Source organism: Corvus moneduloides, chromosome 3 (genome assembly GCF_009650955.1).
Source record: "Corvus moneduloides isolate bCorMon1 chromosome 3, bCorMon1.pri, whole genome shotgun sequence".
In the NCBI taxonomy this organism is placed as follows: domain Eukaryota; kingdom Metazoa; phylum Chordata; class Aves; order Passeriformes; family Corvidae; genus Corvus; species Corvus moneduloides.
The window spans coordinates 5,426,007-5,443,615 of NC_045478.1; the positions used below are offsets into that span (position 1 = coordinate 5,426,007).

Genomic DNA, 17,609 nt, shown 5'->3' on the forward strand with positions numbered 1-17,609 from the left:
TTGGAAAAAACCAACTATAGAGTCTATGCAATCCAGGGACACAGTAAAACTAAAACAAGGTTTGGCTATGGTTTGTGTTTTCAGTTTGAGGATCCAAGAAGTATTTACACCAGAAGGTGAAAGCTCTGCGTGAACCGAGAGGGACTATGGCATCAAACAGCCTGTTCAGTTCAGTGACACCATGTCAGCAAAACTTCTTTTGGGGTAAGTGCTGCAATATTTGAGCTTCTGTTTTCCGCTGTCGAGAGTTTTCTTACTTTGAACAATGCTGGTCGTAGTTACCTAAGCAAAAAAATGCTGAATGGGATTTTAGGATGTTAAAATAATATACCTGGTTGTTTGGGGTTTTCTGGGGGGAAAGAAACTGTAAATAACTTCTGCAGATTTAAGAACAAATTTTTTAGCTGGCAAGCTGAGCAAAGGGAAGTCGGTGGCTTAGTCCTTAGTGTTTGACAGCAGGTGTGCTCAGCTGTCACAGGGGTCAAGGTGTAGCTGCATGAATTTGAAAGAGTCTGATGGGATCTAGGAAAATGTTTAATATTATCTTAGGGCAAAAGATAAAGTAATCAGTGAGTTAATCAGCAGCAGCACAGAAAATCTCATTAAGAACTCCGGTAACACTTTTAGATGTATCCACCATGGCTGGTTAATGAAAGATACTGTAAAAGACAGGAGTTCAGACTGCTTGCTCTCTAAACCTGATGAAAATGAGTAGTTCGTAGCATATTGCAGCCTGTCCTACCCAAAACTGCCCTATCATTGTTCCAGGCATCTTATTTTTAAGTATGTATCTCAGATGAAGTTACCAGTGTAAATCTGCAGTTTTCTAGTCCTCAGTTGCCCTCATTTCACAGCAAAGCTTGTTTGATAATATATTCAATTGTAAAAGCAAATTCTTCTCATTACACTTACTACAAACAAGGCAAAACATTCATGCATTAAAATATTAAGCTATGAAATAAAAAATACATGATCTAACATGCTGCTGAATTTTAAGTTTAATTGAAAGTGGGATGCAAAAAACTCTGTAGAAGAGCACTGCCAAATATTTACTTCAATATTCTGAACTGTAAACATAGATTCCTTTAAGAAATCATATATGTATATACTGAGGTAATTACTTATCTGCACTGTACCTATAAATGTTCATAAAAATCATAAATACACTATAAAATTGCACCTCTACCTTTGCTTACTTTGAAAAGCTTCATCCTCTCAGATACAGACTTAAAATCAGTAGAAAGCACCTCACTCCCAAATACTAAACAGAATCAAATATAACCTGAAGTGCTTTATCTGCAAGTAAAATGAAGCTGTATTTTAAAGTGTATTGGAAAATGCTTTATTCTAGTTACACTTGATGAGTCGCAAGAAGTACAGTCACAAAATTTTTTCAAAGCATCTTTTACTGAGGCAGATCAGGCAGACAAACTGAAAATTCTGAAAGCTCTAGGAAAAAAAAATTGTGAAAACTTACAAGATTTTCTTAATGGTGTCCATCATGTTGAAATTATGGTGGGACCATGGCTAAACCTACTTCTTTTCCTCCCTTGCCCCCCCTTCTATGAAAAACAACAATGCTAGAACCATTTCCAGTGCATACATCCCATTATTGTAGTGAACTGATGACTGGGGTGCCTTTTACCCCTCCTACTTCACATGCTTTGACTGGCTCCCAGTTAAGCACATGAATAAGCTCTGAGACTGGGTACAGAAACAGAAATTAAGAAACTGCTTCTTGCAGGAGGGTGACCAATTTAATATATGACCTATAGATACCGGAAGAGATAACATGACCTGTGGCTGGTCATGCAGCTGTAATACCCCGAACACTGAGCTGAAATGCAAACACAGACCCGGCAAAGCCGCTTTTCTACCCAAGCTGGTGTCTGAGCAAAGCACAGCAGAAGCATAGCCAGACCACATTATCCCAGTGTTTACAACAGGAAATACAGTTTACATGTATAGGGACTTTCTTTTGCTTTTACTTCCAAAAGAGATTAGAAGAAATTTAGTTGGCTAAAATTATCAAAACACCGAGTCTGACTGCTTAATTCACCTACTTCTGATAATTCCTAAAGCCAGTGGGAAGTACTGTGATACTGTGCTTAATACTTTTCCTGAACTTCACTAAATAAGGTTGGATACCTGAATTTCACTTTGGACACAAACAATAGATGCAAGGGACTACAAAATCTCATCAGCTCTGTCAATGTGTTAGCAGTGTATCCTGAGTTAAAACCAAATTTTGGAAAACCCATTTTTATAAAAAGAGGGCAGAATTTATTTTTTAAAAAAGCCAAAACACCCAAGTTATTGTCATGAATTTGCCATTCAGTGATGCAGCAGCACCTCAGAATGCACGATCTGTTCTTCCTTTCTGTACTGTCCTTCTCTTCCCATCTCTACCTTATTCCTTTCAGGACTGTTGAATTTAATTGTTTCTCTTCAAGACTGAACTGATGAAGTATAATGACAAGTCATAACAGGGCAGGAAAACAGCGCTATGATTAACTCGCATGGTCGCTAATCTGTGCTATTAACCATATTCCTGAAAGTTTTTATTCCACTCATTTTTGTCTGTGTGTTTTCAACTTCACATGAAAGGGAAAAACAAGAGTAGCAAAGAGGAAGGATCCTTTCCTAGTTCATGCAAACATACATATTCCTTTCCAATTTAGTACACTTCAATCAACTACGTTCTGAGTTTCACATCCTGATTATTATTATAATATATATAATATATAATAGAATTATTATTATAACTACCTTGTGCCAGTTATACACAGGTTTTGACTGCATCAAGCCTGTGTAAACCTTCTCAAGCTTTTAAATCGAAGCGGATTCATTTCAACCAGCAAAGGCTATCATATTCACATCCATAGCGTTTGAAGGAAAAAAAAAAGGCTCAAAATAAACACTACGCAAAAAAACCCCCAAACCAAACAGCATATTTATTATAAAATTTGGGAAACATTGTTTACTCAAAGTATTTCAGAGACTGAAATCCTTCTGAAATGCCTCCAACAACAATTACAATTTTAAAATAGATAAAGGTATTTTCAACTATATTCTATGCATCTTTATAGGAGGATTTCACTGAAAAAAGGAAATAGGATCTCAGTTTAGCTGATAATTCAATCATTTCACATGTGATTTCTGGAAGTTGATCCCAATAAAGATATAGTAAATCTAAAGTCTTCAAGTTAACAACAAAAAACATTACTCCGCTTATTTTAAAATACTCCTCAATATCTTCTTCATCAAAAAATCTTATACCTTTTGTAAATTTCAATTCTCAACTGCTTTACTATTTAGTAGGGAATCTTAAGGGTTTTTTTTTTATTTTAATTAGGGTACTGATAAAGAGAAACAAATCCTTTTACATTATCTGTGTATAGAAAGCAAAAGTTTTCTGTATGTTCTAGCTCTGTTTACCATATTCATACTATTGTGAATGCTAAACAAAATCTCAGGAATCACTACTCTTTGCATAAAATAAGTTTAAAATACCAGGATTAAAAAAAATAGTACTGAAAACTGTTCAGGAATGAGTATTCTCAATGTGCATTAAGAAAGCTACAGCTTCACAGGGAGGTTGTTGGTATCTGAAAGCTCCAAACCCTGCAGGATTGCACTTCACCACTTACAGGGTTTGTAGGCAGCAAAATGCACTGACTGCTTAATTAGCTGTCTCAAATGAACTATTAATAGCCAACATTGTTTAAATCAACTACACCAATGTAAAATTCAGTAATATCAAAATGTTCCAGTTTGTTAGGAGAATATCAGAGTATCTGATGTTTAAATAAACTGGGAGAGAAAAAAAAATCCTGTATCATTAGGGGCACTGAGGCACAAGATTTTATCAAACGTACAGGATTATCTCTATTGAATAGGACCATTCACAAATCAAAACTCACTCCACTTCAATACTTTCATGCAGTGCTAATCAATTACAACCTTTTCTAGTTATTCAAAATCCATGTGCTTTTAATTTTATTCACTGGTGGTCTAAAATATAATGTTCAGGCCAAGCTAAGTCATTCTGTATTGCAACTTCACTTTTTTTCAATAAATATTCATCTAGAGGTTTTCTTAGAGAGAACTGCTCATATGAAGACTGTGGTAATATTTTTATACTGTACCTCCTTGTTGAAGCAAAAGGTTAGGGGTTACCTAAATACCTCAACTGTATATACAAAAAAAGGAAAAGGTAAGTATTCACATGAAAAATCCAAAGGGACTATATTATTTATTTTTGCATTTCCTATGATTAATGATGCACCAGTGCATACTTGAAAACTGAAGTCAAAATAGGGTAACACCTCAAATTCCTTTACAAACTGTACAAATATCAAACTTCCATCCTGTATTAACTACTCTACCAGAAATATTTAAAGGCTCTGCCACCCCACATTAAGAGTATAACAATAATACTGAAATTCCTCTCAAGCTGTGTGATTTCTTGGTCACAGTCAGACTAATATTAATCTTAAAATTGCACCTTATACCTTTATTTTCCCGACTGTTTTCAAAAGAGAGTTGTACCTTTTTATGAATAACAAGAAACAGCAGCCTTAAGTAAATAACAAGCATCTAATACTGCATCCATTTAAGTAAAAAGGGAAAAATAAAGAAGCTAATAATTCTGGCAAGAGATGCTAACTAGGCAGTTAGAGACAAGATAGACAGATTATAAATGTGTTTACAGACTGTCACACCTTGTGGCAGACACCATCAAAGAACAACATGGATAACAACTAAGAAACACTCTCTAAAACTCTAACTTAATGCAAAAAGCTGAAGATACAACCAGAATCTGGCATTATTTTATGCTTGAGTCCAGCACACTCCTGTGGAAATTAAAGGAGAAAGGGAAAGGAGGAATTATCCCGTGCTTGCCAAGCTTCAAAGGTGCTGAGCACCAGCGTTCCTCCTGCTTGGATACAACAGGAGCCAAGGGCAGCTGTCAGTGCTGGGCACCTCCTGAAAATCAGACCATCTACATGTTTCCCTCTATGTATCCAATAAAAGTCAATATTGTGTGTTGTAGGTGAAAGAGTTGGTTCTGAAAACTCATTAAATACACTCCATTAATAAGAATTACAATAAATTGCCGTATTTAATATGCCCTAGAGTATATAATATTTTAATTAAGGCAGCCTCAAGATAAATAGTGAGTTTAAGATGGTAAAACCTGAAGCATTTTAGGGTCTTAACTTCAGCACTGAGAGAATCCAAGTTTCATACAAGCAGTTAAGAAACTGCAACAACATAAAACTGTTATTTTCAAGATAAAAAATGAATTTGCCTAAATGCAATAAATGCAACATTTATTCTGATAAGCATACTCAGAACTAAATTAATAGACTGTGTGCCATTTCAATGATATTTTCCTTCGAAATTTTGCCAGACTTAGGAATTAACCACAGATTTTCATCTGGAGACAAAAGTCACCCACAAAATGCAGAAAAACATCCACCTCCTCCACCACAGAACCCCCACAAGTATCTACTCTTATCAACAAAGTTAATTTGTGCTCACATTACATACAATAGCTTTCATTTCTATTAGATATCTTCATTCCAAACTGCCTTCTAAAGTCTTCTGGGAAACAGGCTAAGGAGGTCTATCTTCTGCTCTCAGGTGTTTTTGTTTTTAAGTTAATAAAGCCTAAATCTAAGAGCACGTTTCCTTACATAAACATGCTCTCTTCTACAAATAAATATAAGACCTGCCACTTAACATACTGAAAAGCACACCCTAAAGAGAATATTTTAAAGATGAGCACAAAGACAAAATAAATTCAGGTTACTGTATCGTAAAACAGTTTAACACTTCCAATAAAAAAAATTTCCATAATTCATGCATCTGTTTCCTGTATATATTTTTTATTCTGCTTGTTACCATACTGTGTACTGTTCTAGCCTTCTTCGTGTAGTTTTAAGTTTCCTATTTCATGTAGGAACTTGCCCCAGGAGGGAAAACTAAACTCCGTAGGTTTTCTCCTGACTCCCTTGAACTGCTGAAGTCATTTTAATCAGAGCAATTAAATTACTTTGCACAACCTACTCCTTATTAAATGTTTTATTTATAAAAATTAATTTTAGGATAGCAAAAAATTAAAGGAAAAAAGCTACATTCTCCTTTATGTACACAGGGTGCTTTAAAAAGTATTTTTGTATAATATCCACTGTATTCATAATCATTTCCCTTAATATTTTTTCATCTCTAATAAAACTGCCTTTATTTTTACAACAAAGGGTAGAAACAGTTTCTTCGGCTGTTTGTCTCTTAAAAATGCCATATTCATTAAGGTCAGGCAGCTTGGAATTAACAATAGTTTTAATGTGTTATAGCTAAAAACCCCATGGCAAAAATTTTTGGCAGGAATTCATTCAAATATGATTACTGTATTTCTGATAGACAGCCTATTTCACATATTATATTTAATCAGAATTGCTAGCATTTCATAATGACTTAAAATTTATTATCATTCATTTTCTTGATTAAGGAAAGATAAAAGCTGATGACCTTACATACATTTATTTTCCCCAGAATTTATTTGAACCGTAAGTGTGCCAAACCATTGTTTACTTATCCCTCATGGTCAGATATCTTAGATCTAAATCTACTCTGTGGTTTACTGAAACAGACAGAGCCACTGCCAGTTACATAATATAATACTGTTCAGAGGAAAAGAACCTGGCCTTGATCACAATGAAAATTAACACTAATAAGATGCATTTGCATCTATATGCACATACACACACATACATCAAGCACCATATGCTGCCTGCAGTGGCTCTGCTGTAACAAATCGGAGCAGGGGGATATTACAAGTCATTAGTAATTACTGAACTGAATTTCTCTGTCAGATACATTTAATATATATGACCCTATACACACAAGCAAAAGAAAGGGTTGCTTATTTTTTCATTAAGGAAAAACAATATAGATAAATAATTACACCTAAGTGCATTGACTACCAGATAGTGTTAATCCCTCAAAAGTCCTGTAATTCATATAAATACAAATCAGAAAAGACAGCGTTAAAAACACACAATATTTTAATGTATCCATGTGTGGTACTAGAACAGGGTATTCTTTCTTTTAAGAAATGTTAATGAGCTGTGTATGCACAAATACATACATGTATACAGTTCAAGCCTCTAATTCCTGCTAACTCATACTTCTAAAATTGTGTAATTCATGTTAAAAAAGTCAAACTAGCAATAGTATAAATTTAGAAGACTTCTCTATCGGTACAATATATTCCACCCTAGCACTGAAGCTGTAAAGGACTATGTGATATTGCATTCAGATTTGTCAGCAGTACCCAAAAAACATTTGCCACTCTTCATGCATCTTGCTAATAGGCGGTGGAGGAACTTGCCAGGGTCCTGTCTTAATATTTTTTAAAACTTGTGTTTATTAATGCTATCACAGTGTTCTACATATACTGTAAATGTTAGTGCTTGCTTGTTAGTGAAACAACTGATGCCAGAAGTACTGGTTTTAGAATACTTGGTAAAATTTATGAGAGAGAGGTCTCGAGTCAGTCCCTTCATACCTTCTTGCTTCTTCCCATAGACCCATTACAAAAGAAACTGCTTTTGTGGGCATCCGACTGGCCACTCTTAACTCACTTCAACTTTCAAAGTGAAAATACACATTTAGGCAAAGTAGTCTTATTTGTAGGTCAGCTGGTGTTTTTGACACAGTGCAATATATTTCCACTGAAGGGGCTCACAAAAAAAGGCACACCACATTGGCATGGACAGATCCCTGATACAAATGCAGAGCTGTTCTCCTGAGAGCTGATAATACTCCACAACTGTATTTTTGTATTAACACTATAATACATCAATAATTTACTATGAGCACAAACCTTCATGTAGAATCAGCAAGAATAATTTTACATTAATTAAACAGGATTCAATGGAAACTAAAAGGCATTTTAAGATATGACTTAAAAAAAAAGAAATTAAAAATTCTGAGGACCGTGTCAGAATTTGTTATTTTAATTTAATATGTCTCCAAAAGCCTTTCAAGTGAGCCATAATACTGAACTGCCATGATATTTATGTCCTTGCAGCATTTTCTGTACAAATTCCAGGAGTAACTTGCACTCAAATGCATCATCTATTCAACTGTGAATCCTTCACCTTTAAATAGAAAGCTTTTAGGAAAAAAAGAAGTGTCACATTTGCTCTGTAACACTGAAGGGACACATCTGGTCTAGCTTAGTGACTCTGTATTAACAAGAGTTTGATGAATTAATTCTACCAGCCATTGTACAATACCCGAGCACAGGAGCAGCTTTGTGACAGAGTACTTACAGCCCGCAGTATATTTACTTCCTAACACAATCTGCAAAACTTATTTCCTCTAAGTAAGACCATCCGTATAAATTCACACTAAAAGAGTTCATCATCTGCATTTTTCCAATCAGTGGTATCAAAGTTTAACTCCGTGGCGTTTGGGTATTTGTGGAATAACCAAGCCATAACAATGAATGGTTTATTCAAAACTGACAGGACCAGAAAGCAGCAACTATTTACTTAGGCGCCGTACCTTAGTGTACACCAGTAAAAATGTTCTCTTTTCCCCAAAAGGATTTTCTGCATAAAGGGCATTCACTTTGCTTCCTTCCCACCCCTCTTATATCCAACTCTGTACATTCAAAAACTAAGTGCTATATTTTTCTTCCTATTCAGTATATTTTCATTTCCCCTTTTCAGATTAAACGGCATAAACAGAAACACTAAAACAAATTCAGAAGTTACACTCTTTATACTGATATTTTATTAAAGAAACCAACATTCAGAAAAAGTGCAGTCATCTGTGGATAAAAAAAATAACATCTAAGTAACAAAAAAAAAAATAATAAATTTAGCATCAAATGGGAAGAAAGTTATCTTCCACAGTGCAAATCATTTTCATACTGGAGCAAGAGCAGTTTCATTCTAGTGCACCACTGTATATTGCATATGCAAATATTAGAACAACTTTTCATTTTAGAGTGTTTCAGGAAAAGGAGCTAAAATCATTCTCTGTTATTCTGGATGGCAATTAACTCAGTCACGACCTTGTAATAATTTGGGGTTCTATGTTCATTAAAGTAAAATTTTAATACTACCTTTAAAAGCAAAAGCAAAATCTTAATTACAGCTGAGCTACCTGTGTATTAATCCATCTTAAAATAAATGAAGACTTGAGCTTGCCCAGATGAAAAGATAAATTATAATAATACTCATTAGGTACAAAAAGGCTTGAAAGAGTATAATTTTATTACTTTGAATTATAATATTAATTTAGCAACTAATTTCAAGGCACATGTGTAATGCACATGTGTAAACCCTACTCGAGGGAGCAGCTCACATAGACATACACACGAGCTGGAATGTTCCAATTCCGATCAAAGACGTGTGTAGCCGGATGTGCGGTTAATTCACTGATCAAATTTTCACAACTGAAAAACATCTTGAGACATAAAGTCCCAGTTATCAGTAGTGTGGGCTTTGTGCTTTATCATCAGAATTACTCTTCATGATTTCACATTTTATGATATAATTCAAAAATAATATAATCTGTCTCAAACAAAAAAAAAAAAATTAAAAAGGAAAAAACAAAGATAAAAAGGCACTGATTTTTAGTTCCAGCATTCTTAAAGGGCACAGTGAGACTGACTGAAATAAAATACCCAGAGAATCTGAACTCTAATCTTAGTGACATGTTCTTACAGTAAGCTTGTGCTCCATAAAACCTATATAAAAATGTCAGGAGTGCAGATGCATAGCACATGCACTCACCGTAAGACACAAATCTGCCTTGTAACAATAATATACAGTAGCTCTTCAACGTGCCTGAAAGATTTTAAAATGCACTAAATCTATAAAAACAGTCTACTGTCAGACTTCAGCTCTGTCCACTAAATCAACCAGATATATGGAAAAAACACTATTTAATAGCTACTAAATTTTTATCAGTTTTGTATAAAGTTAGACAAATTTGAACTAACAGTTGTTTGAAGACTTCTACCATTACATTTCATAATCTTACTTGCTCACTGAACTGGCTAGATATAGTAAATATACATCATATAATGGCTATTCCCCTTGAGCAGATATGCATAAAAGAAGAATAATCTAAACAAACTAATAAAGATACTTAAATGGGCAGCAATTTTACTAGTCCCAACACTGATTTAAAAGATGTCTCTTTCTCTTCTTTACATACCTGGTTGTAACCAATTACTGATGTGTCTTCACCCCTTCTTGTTGCAAAACTTCCTTTAAAACTTACAGCATACACAGCACAATATTTAAGACCTCTACACATAAAAATGCTCTTTTTTTCAGTAGCAAAGAAAATCTGAAGGTTTTTTTAGGCTGACGATATCTTCACATAGAAACACAGAACGTCTGCAGACAGTAAGAAGCCTTTAGTAAGCCTTTTTGCTGCACCATAATAATCTGATCCAGAAATTCAAGGGTACCTTAAACAACGGGCTACCTGTTCTAGCCATGCTTAGGAATGTGGCCAAATCATTTTTATTGATTTAACCTTTATAGGAATGCTACATATCCTCAGAGTAAAACATTTCTAATGCATTTATAATATGATATACCTCTGAGAAGTTATGAAAAAAAAATCTTGTGACAGATAGGCTAGCCCCCCTCCACTATTCTGCCTTTCCCAATCTAGTAATCGATAGACATTGAAGTGTTAGAGTATTTTCTGAGTTTACATATGTCTGTATTCATAGGATGAAGCCAGAAACTAACACTTACAGAGGACAAGACTAATATCTGACCTGTCTTTGTTTAAGGAATAAGAACTAGTGAACTGATAGCCAAGACTCTAAATACTCCTTTCATTCTAGAGTTACACATCAATCATGTTACCTGCAAACATATCAAGTTAAAACTTCCAGAATTTACAGTCCTTTTTGAATAAACTGAGCAGCATGTTAGTTATGTTCAGAGAGCTTACAGAAGGTGGTTTGTATATCTCACCAGAATTCTTAAAGAAGTATTTCTCAAATTCCCTCTTCATCAGAAATCTACTTCATACACATTTCAAACCAGTATTTCTCGATGCCAGATCCATATTCTATTATTTTGAAGCTCAGGTTGGAAAAAATAGTGTATTTTAGTATTTGCTGGTTTTGGAATGTTACAAACCACACTTGAGCATTACCAGGAGTCACTTGTTTTTCAGAAAGTAAACTGTTCCGAGCTGCTCATTATGGTAAACTTTAGTGTAAAGCAGAAGTGGATACAGTGACTGAGGAGTCAGTCAAACAACAGCAAATACATTTATGTTACAAAACACATTAGTTACACTTCTTATAAAGAAAATTATGTGAGAGGTGTTTGGTCAAAAAAAAGAAAAAACAACAAAAACAAAACTCAAGCAGAAACAAACAGAAATAGCTCCTAGCATGAAATTCTAGTATGTTATTCTTCACAACAACAAGAACCCCAGCCAGGCACAGTTTCAGCAGGCAATATGCTGTAACACAAATCACCAAGTTTAGGAAAATTTAGTTCTACATTTTTTCTGGAACCAACAATGTCTAGACATCACTGATATTCTTCTCATCCACAAAGAAATATGAATCAATCCTACAAAGAAAGAAAGAACAATTCCTTAGGGAGATAAGTGCCTATCTACACACATAAGGTGGACAAGTTAGTACAAAGCTGTGAACTGTAATTAATGTATGGCATATGGAAAAAACATGTATCTGCAAATTCTCAGATTGGTTTGATCTTTTTTCAAAAAGAGTTTGGCTTTTGATTATTACATCACTAATTTGATTACAAAGCTCTACATCACTGTTTGTTTCTTCATCCACTTTTTCTAAGAAATATTCTAAAGATGAATCCATATCCAAAATGCACAACATCCACACATAAAATATCCCCTGGCATGAGCCTTACACTTCCTTAACCAGATGAAATCAAGCCTTTACTGTGAGGTGCACAGTGATTTCTCCAACTGCAGCATAGTTCTACCTTCATTCATAGTGCACATGATGAATGTGACCAGGTAAGTGCCTGCATTCATGCAGACCCAGTCTGTTCTGTACTACCATAGCCTGAGAGCATTCAGCCAGTTACCACACACAGACCAGAGACAACATCCATGAATAAATAATAACTCCCGACCAGATCCCAGAAAGTTCATTGATGCATGTCAGATCATACTTACTTGATTTCAGTTCTATTACATGTAGAGTAACAGTTCTTGGAACAAGAGGAAAACACAAAAACTTACAGATTCTAGAATAAAAAAAAAACCAAAAAACTTTGGATGATACACATGACAAAATCTTTGTAACTAACAGCCTGGTGGCCAGAGCTGTATCCCTCTTCCACTGGCACGTTACAGAACTTTTGTCACTTGCTGGTACGGTGCACCTTAAGGAAGGAGACAGGTAATGCTGGAAAGCAGTGGAATGTGTTAGAAATGCATATTTTTACAGATAGTGATGATGGAAGAAGGCACCACATCATAGTTTAAATGCAGTTACACCAATACAACTGCTTATAGTAGAACACTTCTTTTTATAACATAATAGATACGTTTGTACAAGAGGGTTTATTAGCAGAGTTATTCTGACAAACAATAACATCTTTTGATGCTGCAGAAAAGCTGCTCTGTGCTAGTATGTGAGAAAGGTCAGATGGTGGAAAACTAACTTCATGCTCTCAACCTGTAAACTCTTTCCTTTCCTGACTGCTAACAAATGTCCTAACAGGGGAGATCCACAGCTTTTCCAAGAAGTCACATAGGGAACCTTTCGCTCTGCTCTGATGGAACAGAACTTGTGCACATTCACCTTCAGGAGCTCTGCCCTCTGTGGCAGCTCTCTGACTAACTCTGTCTACACAGAAAAACTGCCTCCAGATTTTCACTTCATTACAGATTTATATATACACAAGCATGTATCCATACATGTCTGTAAAAACCAGTATACTTGAGTACTCAAGCCTGCATGCTATTAGAGAAGCAACTGTGATACTTCAGGAACCTCTAACTTGATTTCAGTGTTTGGAATAAGGGAAAACAAAGTCAGGAGACAGCAGGCTCTGGGAACATATTTTTGCAAGGCTGTTTTATAAGGGACTCTAGCAGGAAAACTGTACACATAGGAAAATCTAGTTTAGACTGGGATTACACATCAAAGAGAGGAGCACCAGAAACTACTTGTCCTTGGTAACATGCACAGAGGCTCAGAGTGGTAGAAGCACTAAGGATCAGGTAATGCACACGTTTTGGCAATGTGTAATTCATGTAATACAGCTTGTTTCCATGGCAATTCTAATAATTCTTTCACATTTCCCTGTAAATTTTTTTGGTTTAAAGATTCTCACACATTTACTAATGGTAAAAGTAGTAGGAGAATGCCATTTCATAGCCAAGTATTTTGACTCTGGCAAACTTGCCTTTTAGCATTCTGTCATCCATCTCATACTTCTGATCTTTTCAGTCTCATGTCTTGAAAATAAGCATAGGTATGGCCCCGTTTTCAAATGCCAGTTCTTGGACATTGGTCTTCTCTTTTAAGGGTACTTCTCAGCATCGTCACACTTGTCTACTGTCCCACATCTATTTTCTGATAGAACAGGACATAGCTCCCACAAGAAACTGATTCCAAACTCATTTGAAGGTATTATGATCATAAATCTGATTCTTCTACTTTCAAAAATCATCAAAAAGAATATGAGCACCTTACTGAAGATTTTGCAACTGTCTGATTTTCACATGGCAATGGCTATCTGGTGTGCCTTTTAAAGGTCCTGGTCCCACATGGAAGCCAGAGCCACCTGAAAATTCTAAACATCTTAAGAACAAACCCTGAATCCCTCACTTCTTTTACAGGAATTCTGAAGATTATGGTTTTGTCATACATTTGTTTAGTGCCTACCACAAAATACCGATCCATAGGTGTGACCTTTACAAGACAACACAGATCAGTCACAATAGCAGAATGTTTATAAATGGCATCATCACTTCAGCCTTGCTGAGTATCTGTTTGTTTTAGCCCAAAGTAAAGTTGTCTCCAAGGTTAATTTATTTTGATGGACATTTGAGAAGACTGTTCTAAAAAAAATTAATATTAAAAAGTTATACTTATGACTCACAACATCAGGACTTGGTAATTTTGGTTCATGCTGGGAAAATGCTTAGCAAATATTGTCAGAAAAATGCTTCCATTTTCTTTGTGTAAGCATATTTTAAACCTGAGAAAAGCAATGCTAACAATTGTGCCATCACCAAATATAGCTGTTCCCTTATTTTGGGTTGGATCAAAAAGGTATTTCAACTAAAAAACTGGTTTGGGCTGCAACAAAAAATGTAAAACATTTCAAAGCCTCAGTAACTGACTTGGTTGTAGCAACAGCACCATACAGGATTCTGAACAAAAAGAGTTGATTACTGTGTTCTTTCTCAGCCAGCTTTCTAAAAGCAGAGCTTACATGGTATGCAAAGTATTGTCCTGCATCTGGTCCTCATACACCAACACTCTTCACTGAAACCACCGCCAGACCTGAGACTATGAACAGGCTGAAACAGTCAACCCCATGAACATTCAGTGTAGCAAGGTGAAAAGACAACCAAAATTGATTAATTAAGAATAATTACATATCAAACTGGTGGCAGGTGTTCAGTTCATTCTCACAGATACTATCAGGCCTGCCATATACAGAAATAAGTACATGGTTTCTGCCTATCCCAATGATGAGAGCTCAAAAAGAATTTTTATTTTCTTTTGGACACCACCTGTCAAGGGAGAAGGTGGGGGGGGGGGTGGAAAATTCCAAAACACAGAATTTTTGGCAGAGAAGATGTTAGCAACAGTTTTAGAAACCATGATCAATATGAAAAGGTTGAAGGAACTGAGTAAGTCACCATAAAGTGAATGGTGACCAACTCTTCCTTCCTCAGTATTGTGGTGAAAGACAAAAACAAATCAGAAGCAAAGGAGTGCAGTATCTCATGGCAGATTTCAACTGTGCCATGTATGCCACAATAGGACCTCCTATCTTGGATTATCTGAGTGCCTGTTACATCTGAACCCTACCTATGTATCTTCTAAAGCCTTTCTGCATCTTGAGATACTTACTTTTTTCTTTTTAAACTATTAGGAAGCGATAAAATACATCCTCCACATTCAATCTATTTTTACACTATATTCAGAGTCACTCATTGGTCCTACTCTGTTTATAGTCTTGTACAACACAAAGTCAATTTTACACAGCCATCATTTCTCTAGAGGAACAAAAGGGTAACTATCCAAAAACAAAGTGTTCTGTGGAAATTGCCCAAAAATCTCCTTCACTGGAGAGTTTGGAGCAGATGAGACAGCTGGCTGTCAGGAAGGTTTCAGTACTACAGAATCCTGCCCCAGTGACACAGACAGGAATAAGTGGATTCTTTCAGCTCCCACCAAGTCCTACACCTCTTGTATTCAGTGACTAACAAGTAACACTCACTGATAAAGGTAAGGGCTTTGGTACATAATCAACTTCCCACATGAAAATTTAGGATGGAAACCTTGCAGTGACTCAAGATGCTCTGAAGGATGTGCTCAGGTGAAGACATTTATTCTTTAGTTGGTTATAATATCCTTGAATGAAAAAGGAATGAACAACTTTCCATTTAGTATGGGAAAAAGCAGGTATAAATGCAAGCATGACAGAGTGAACAAGCCAGTACGAGCTCACATCCCAGTTAACCTACAGGGAATCTGTCTGCATGCCCAAAATCTGGCAATAACAAGTATGAGTCTTGTTATCTCTAAGTTTCAGTGACAGGTTTTATTTATAAAGAAAGAGGCCTTAATGCAACAAAATGCTTAAGTAAATGCACAGTTATTTGTATCTCATTCCCAGCAAAGTCAATGCTAGTATCCTTTTCAAAATCTAAAATAATCCAAATAATCAGCTCACACAGTGTTCTCTCGATGCAAAGTACATATAAAATGCTTCCAGTTTTTATTACTGAATTTGGTAACAACTCATTTTTAATTTGCAATTGCAACAAAAGTCATGGAATCATTTAGGTTGGAAAAGACCCAAGTTTGAGTTGAACCATTAGTTTTCAAACAAGTCAAACAAGAATAGGAATCAGTTCCACTATTATTTTTTTTGCCTATTGAGAGTAATATTTAAATGTCTGCAAGATAACTTCAGTCAAGTTTTAGAGCTCATAAACACTGATTCCACAAGCAAAAAGGATAGGGAAATATAAATATAAAAATTAAAAATTGCACGTCCTAGTTCTAAGAATACACTAGGGGTTTTTTTTGTTTGTTTTTTTAACATAACACATGACTGAAAAAGAAAATTCAAAACCTCAGCTGAATTACTTGGTAGGTCCAGTCCTGCTTCAGTAACAGATAACAACTGAACTGTCAGTTTAACTAACTAGGAAGTTATGTTCACGGCTGGGTTTTTTTTTTTTTTACAGTCAGATGGCAAAAATGGCTACAAGACTCAACTAATGGTCATTGCTGCAAAGTGGTGTGTTCTGGCTCAGATAAATTTTAAAACTCCTAAAAGAAGTGTGCTTCATTTTTGGTAAAGGACTATCCTTTATAAATTTTCCCAAACTAGCTCAGATTACTGAAAACTGACAGCTTTACAGGTAAACTGCTTTCTAGTGTTTCAACCCTAAGTAGATTTGAATTTAGGCCACCTTACTTTGGATGATAAATCAAGTGAGTGACTTTAGGGTAGAGGTCCTGACCAAGATGTAGAAGAAGTGACTCAAATTCTTAATCCAAGATTGATCATGCCAAGTCCTAAGGTTAAGAAGGTATGAAGACAATCACACATTTCCTTCTACCAATAGTCTCAAGAGACCAGAACTGAGACATATTGATGAAACCCATGAATACCCTTAGGAAAAAATGTTTGACCTTTCCATCTGGCAAAAAATAAAGACCACTTACACACGTTGTTGCATGAATTATAAGCAAGCATATCAGAATAACTTCAGTAATATAAATTTTAACTACTGTACTAGGCAAAACCTGAACTACAGAGGTTTAAAAGTGTGCTGACACTTATTCCTTCAGTCCAAACACACTGAAAGCCTTTTGAAGTTTAAAACTCACTGCAATAAATTTTTTTCCACCCTTGACTATAATAGGTGGACTACTTTTTGAATTTCTCAACTCCAGAAGTGGCAGGTATATTCTTACAATCAGCACTAAAATATCCCCAACATCTTTGCTTCCAGCTCCAACAAGAAAGAAATGAGTCTTTCACTGACCACAAATAAAAACACATGAATATTACCTCTCTTATAGGATTAAAGTAGCAGCAGCTGTTCTTCATGCTTTCATCACTCCACATTTAAAGCAACAAAAGGCTACCAAAATAGCAGCAACAGCTCTCATCAGCTGGAGAGGATGTTGGCTTTTCAGTGTAGGGCATGTGAACTGTTAGTGATAGAGCTACCAACACTTGTCTTTAATAGTAGATGCTTATACAAGAAACATGTGGCACACGTGGAAAGCCACATGGCAAGCTTACATGTAGCAAAGGATAATACAAAAAGAAGTCTAATTCCTACTTTATTTT

General features: G+C 35.5%; 2 protein-coding genes across 9 annotated transcripts in view; one reads left to right on the top strand and one right to left on the bottom strand.

Moving 5' to 3' along the window:
* SUPT3H (SPT3 homolog, SAGA and STAGA complex component) overlaps positions 1-17,609 on the bottom strand; it is a 259,239-nt gene that overhangs the window by 219,228 nt on the left and 22,402 nt on the right. The window lies entirely within an intron of this gene.
* Positions 1-17,609, top strand: part of RUNX2 (RUNX family transcription factor 2) — a 215,829-nt gene that overhangs the window by 212 nt on the left and 198,008 nt on the right. For 4 of the 5 annotated variants that reach the window (XM_032103957.1, XM_032103959.1, XM_032103960.1 and 1 more), the window contains exon 2: positions 85-204. In XM_032103957.1, the coding sequence (XP_031959848.1) occupies positions 147-204 (58 nt within the window). In that variant the 5' untranslated portion in view covers positions 85-146. Of the gene's footprint in view, positions 1-84; positions 205-17,609 lie in introns of those variants that run through there. The other variant, XM_032103956.1, reaches the window with a different exon arrangement.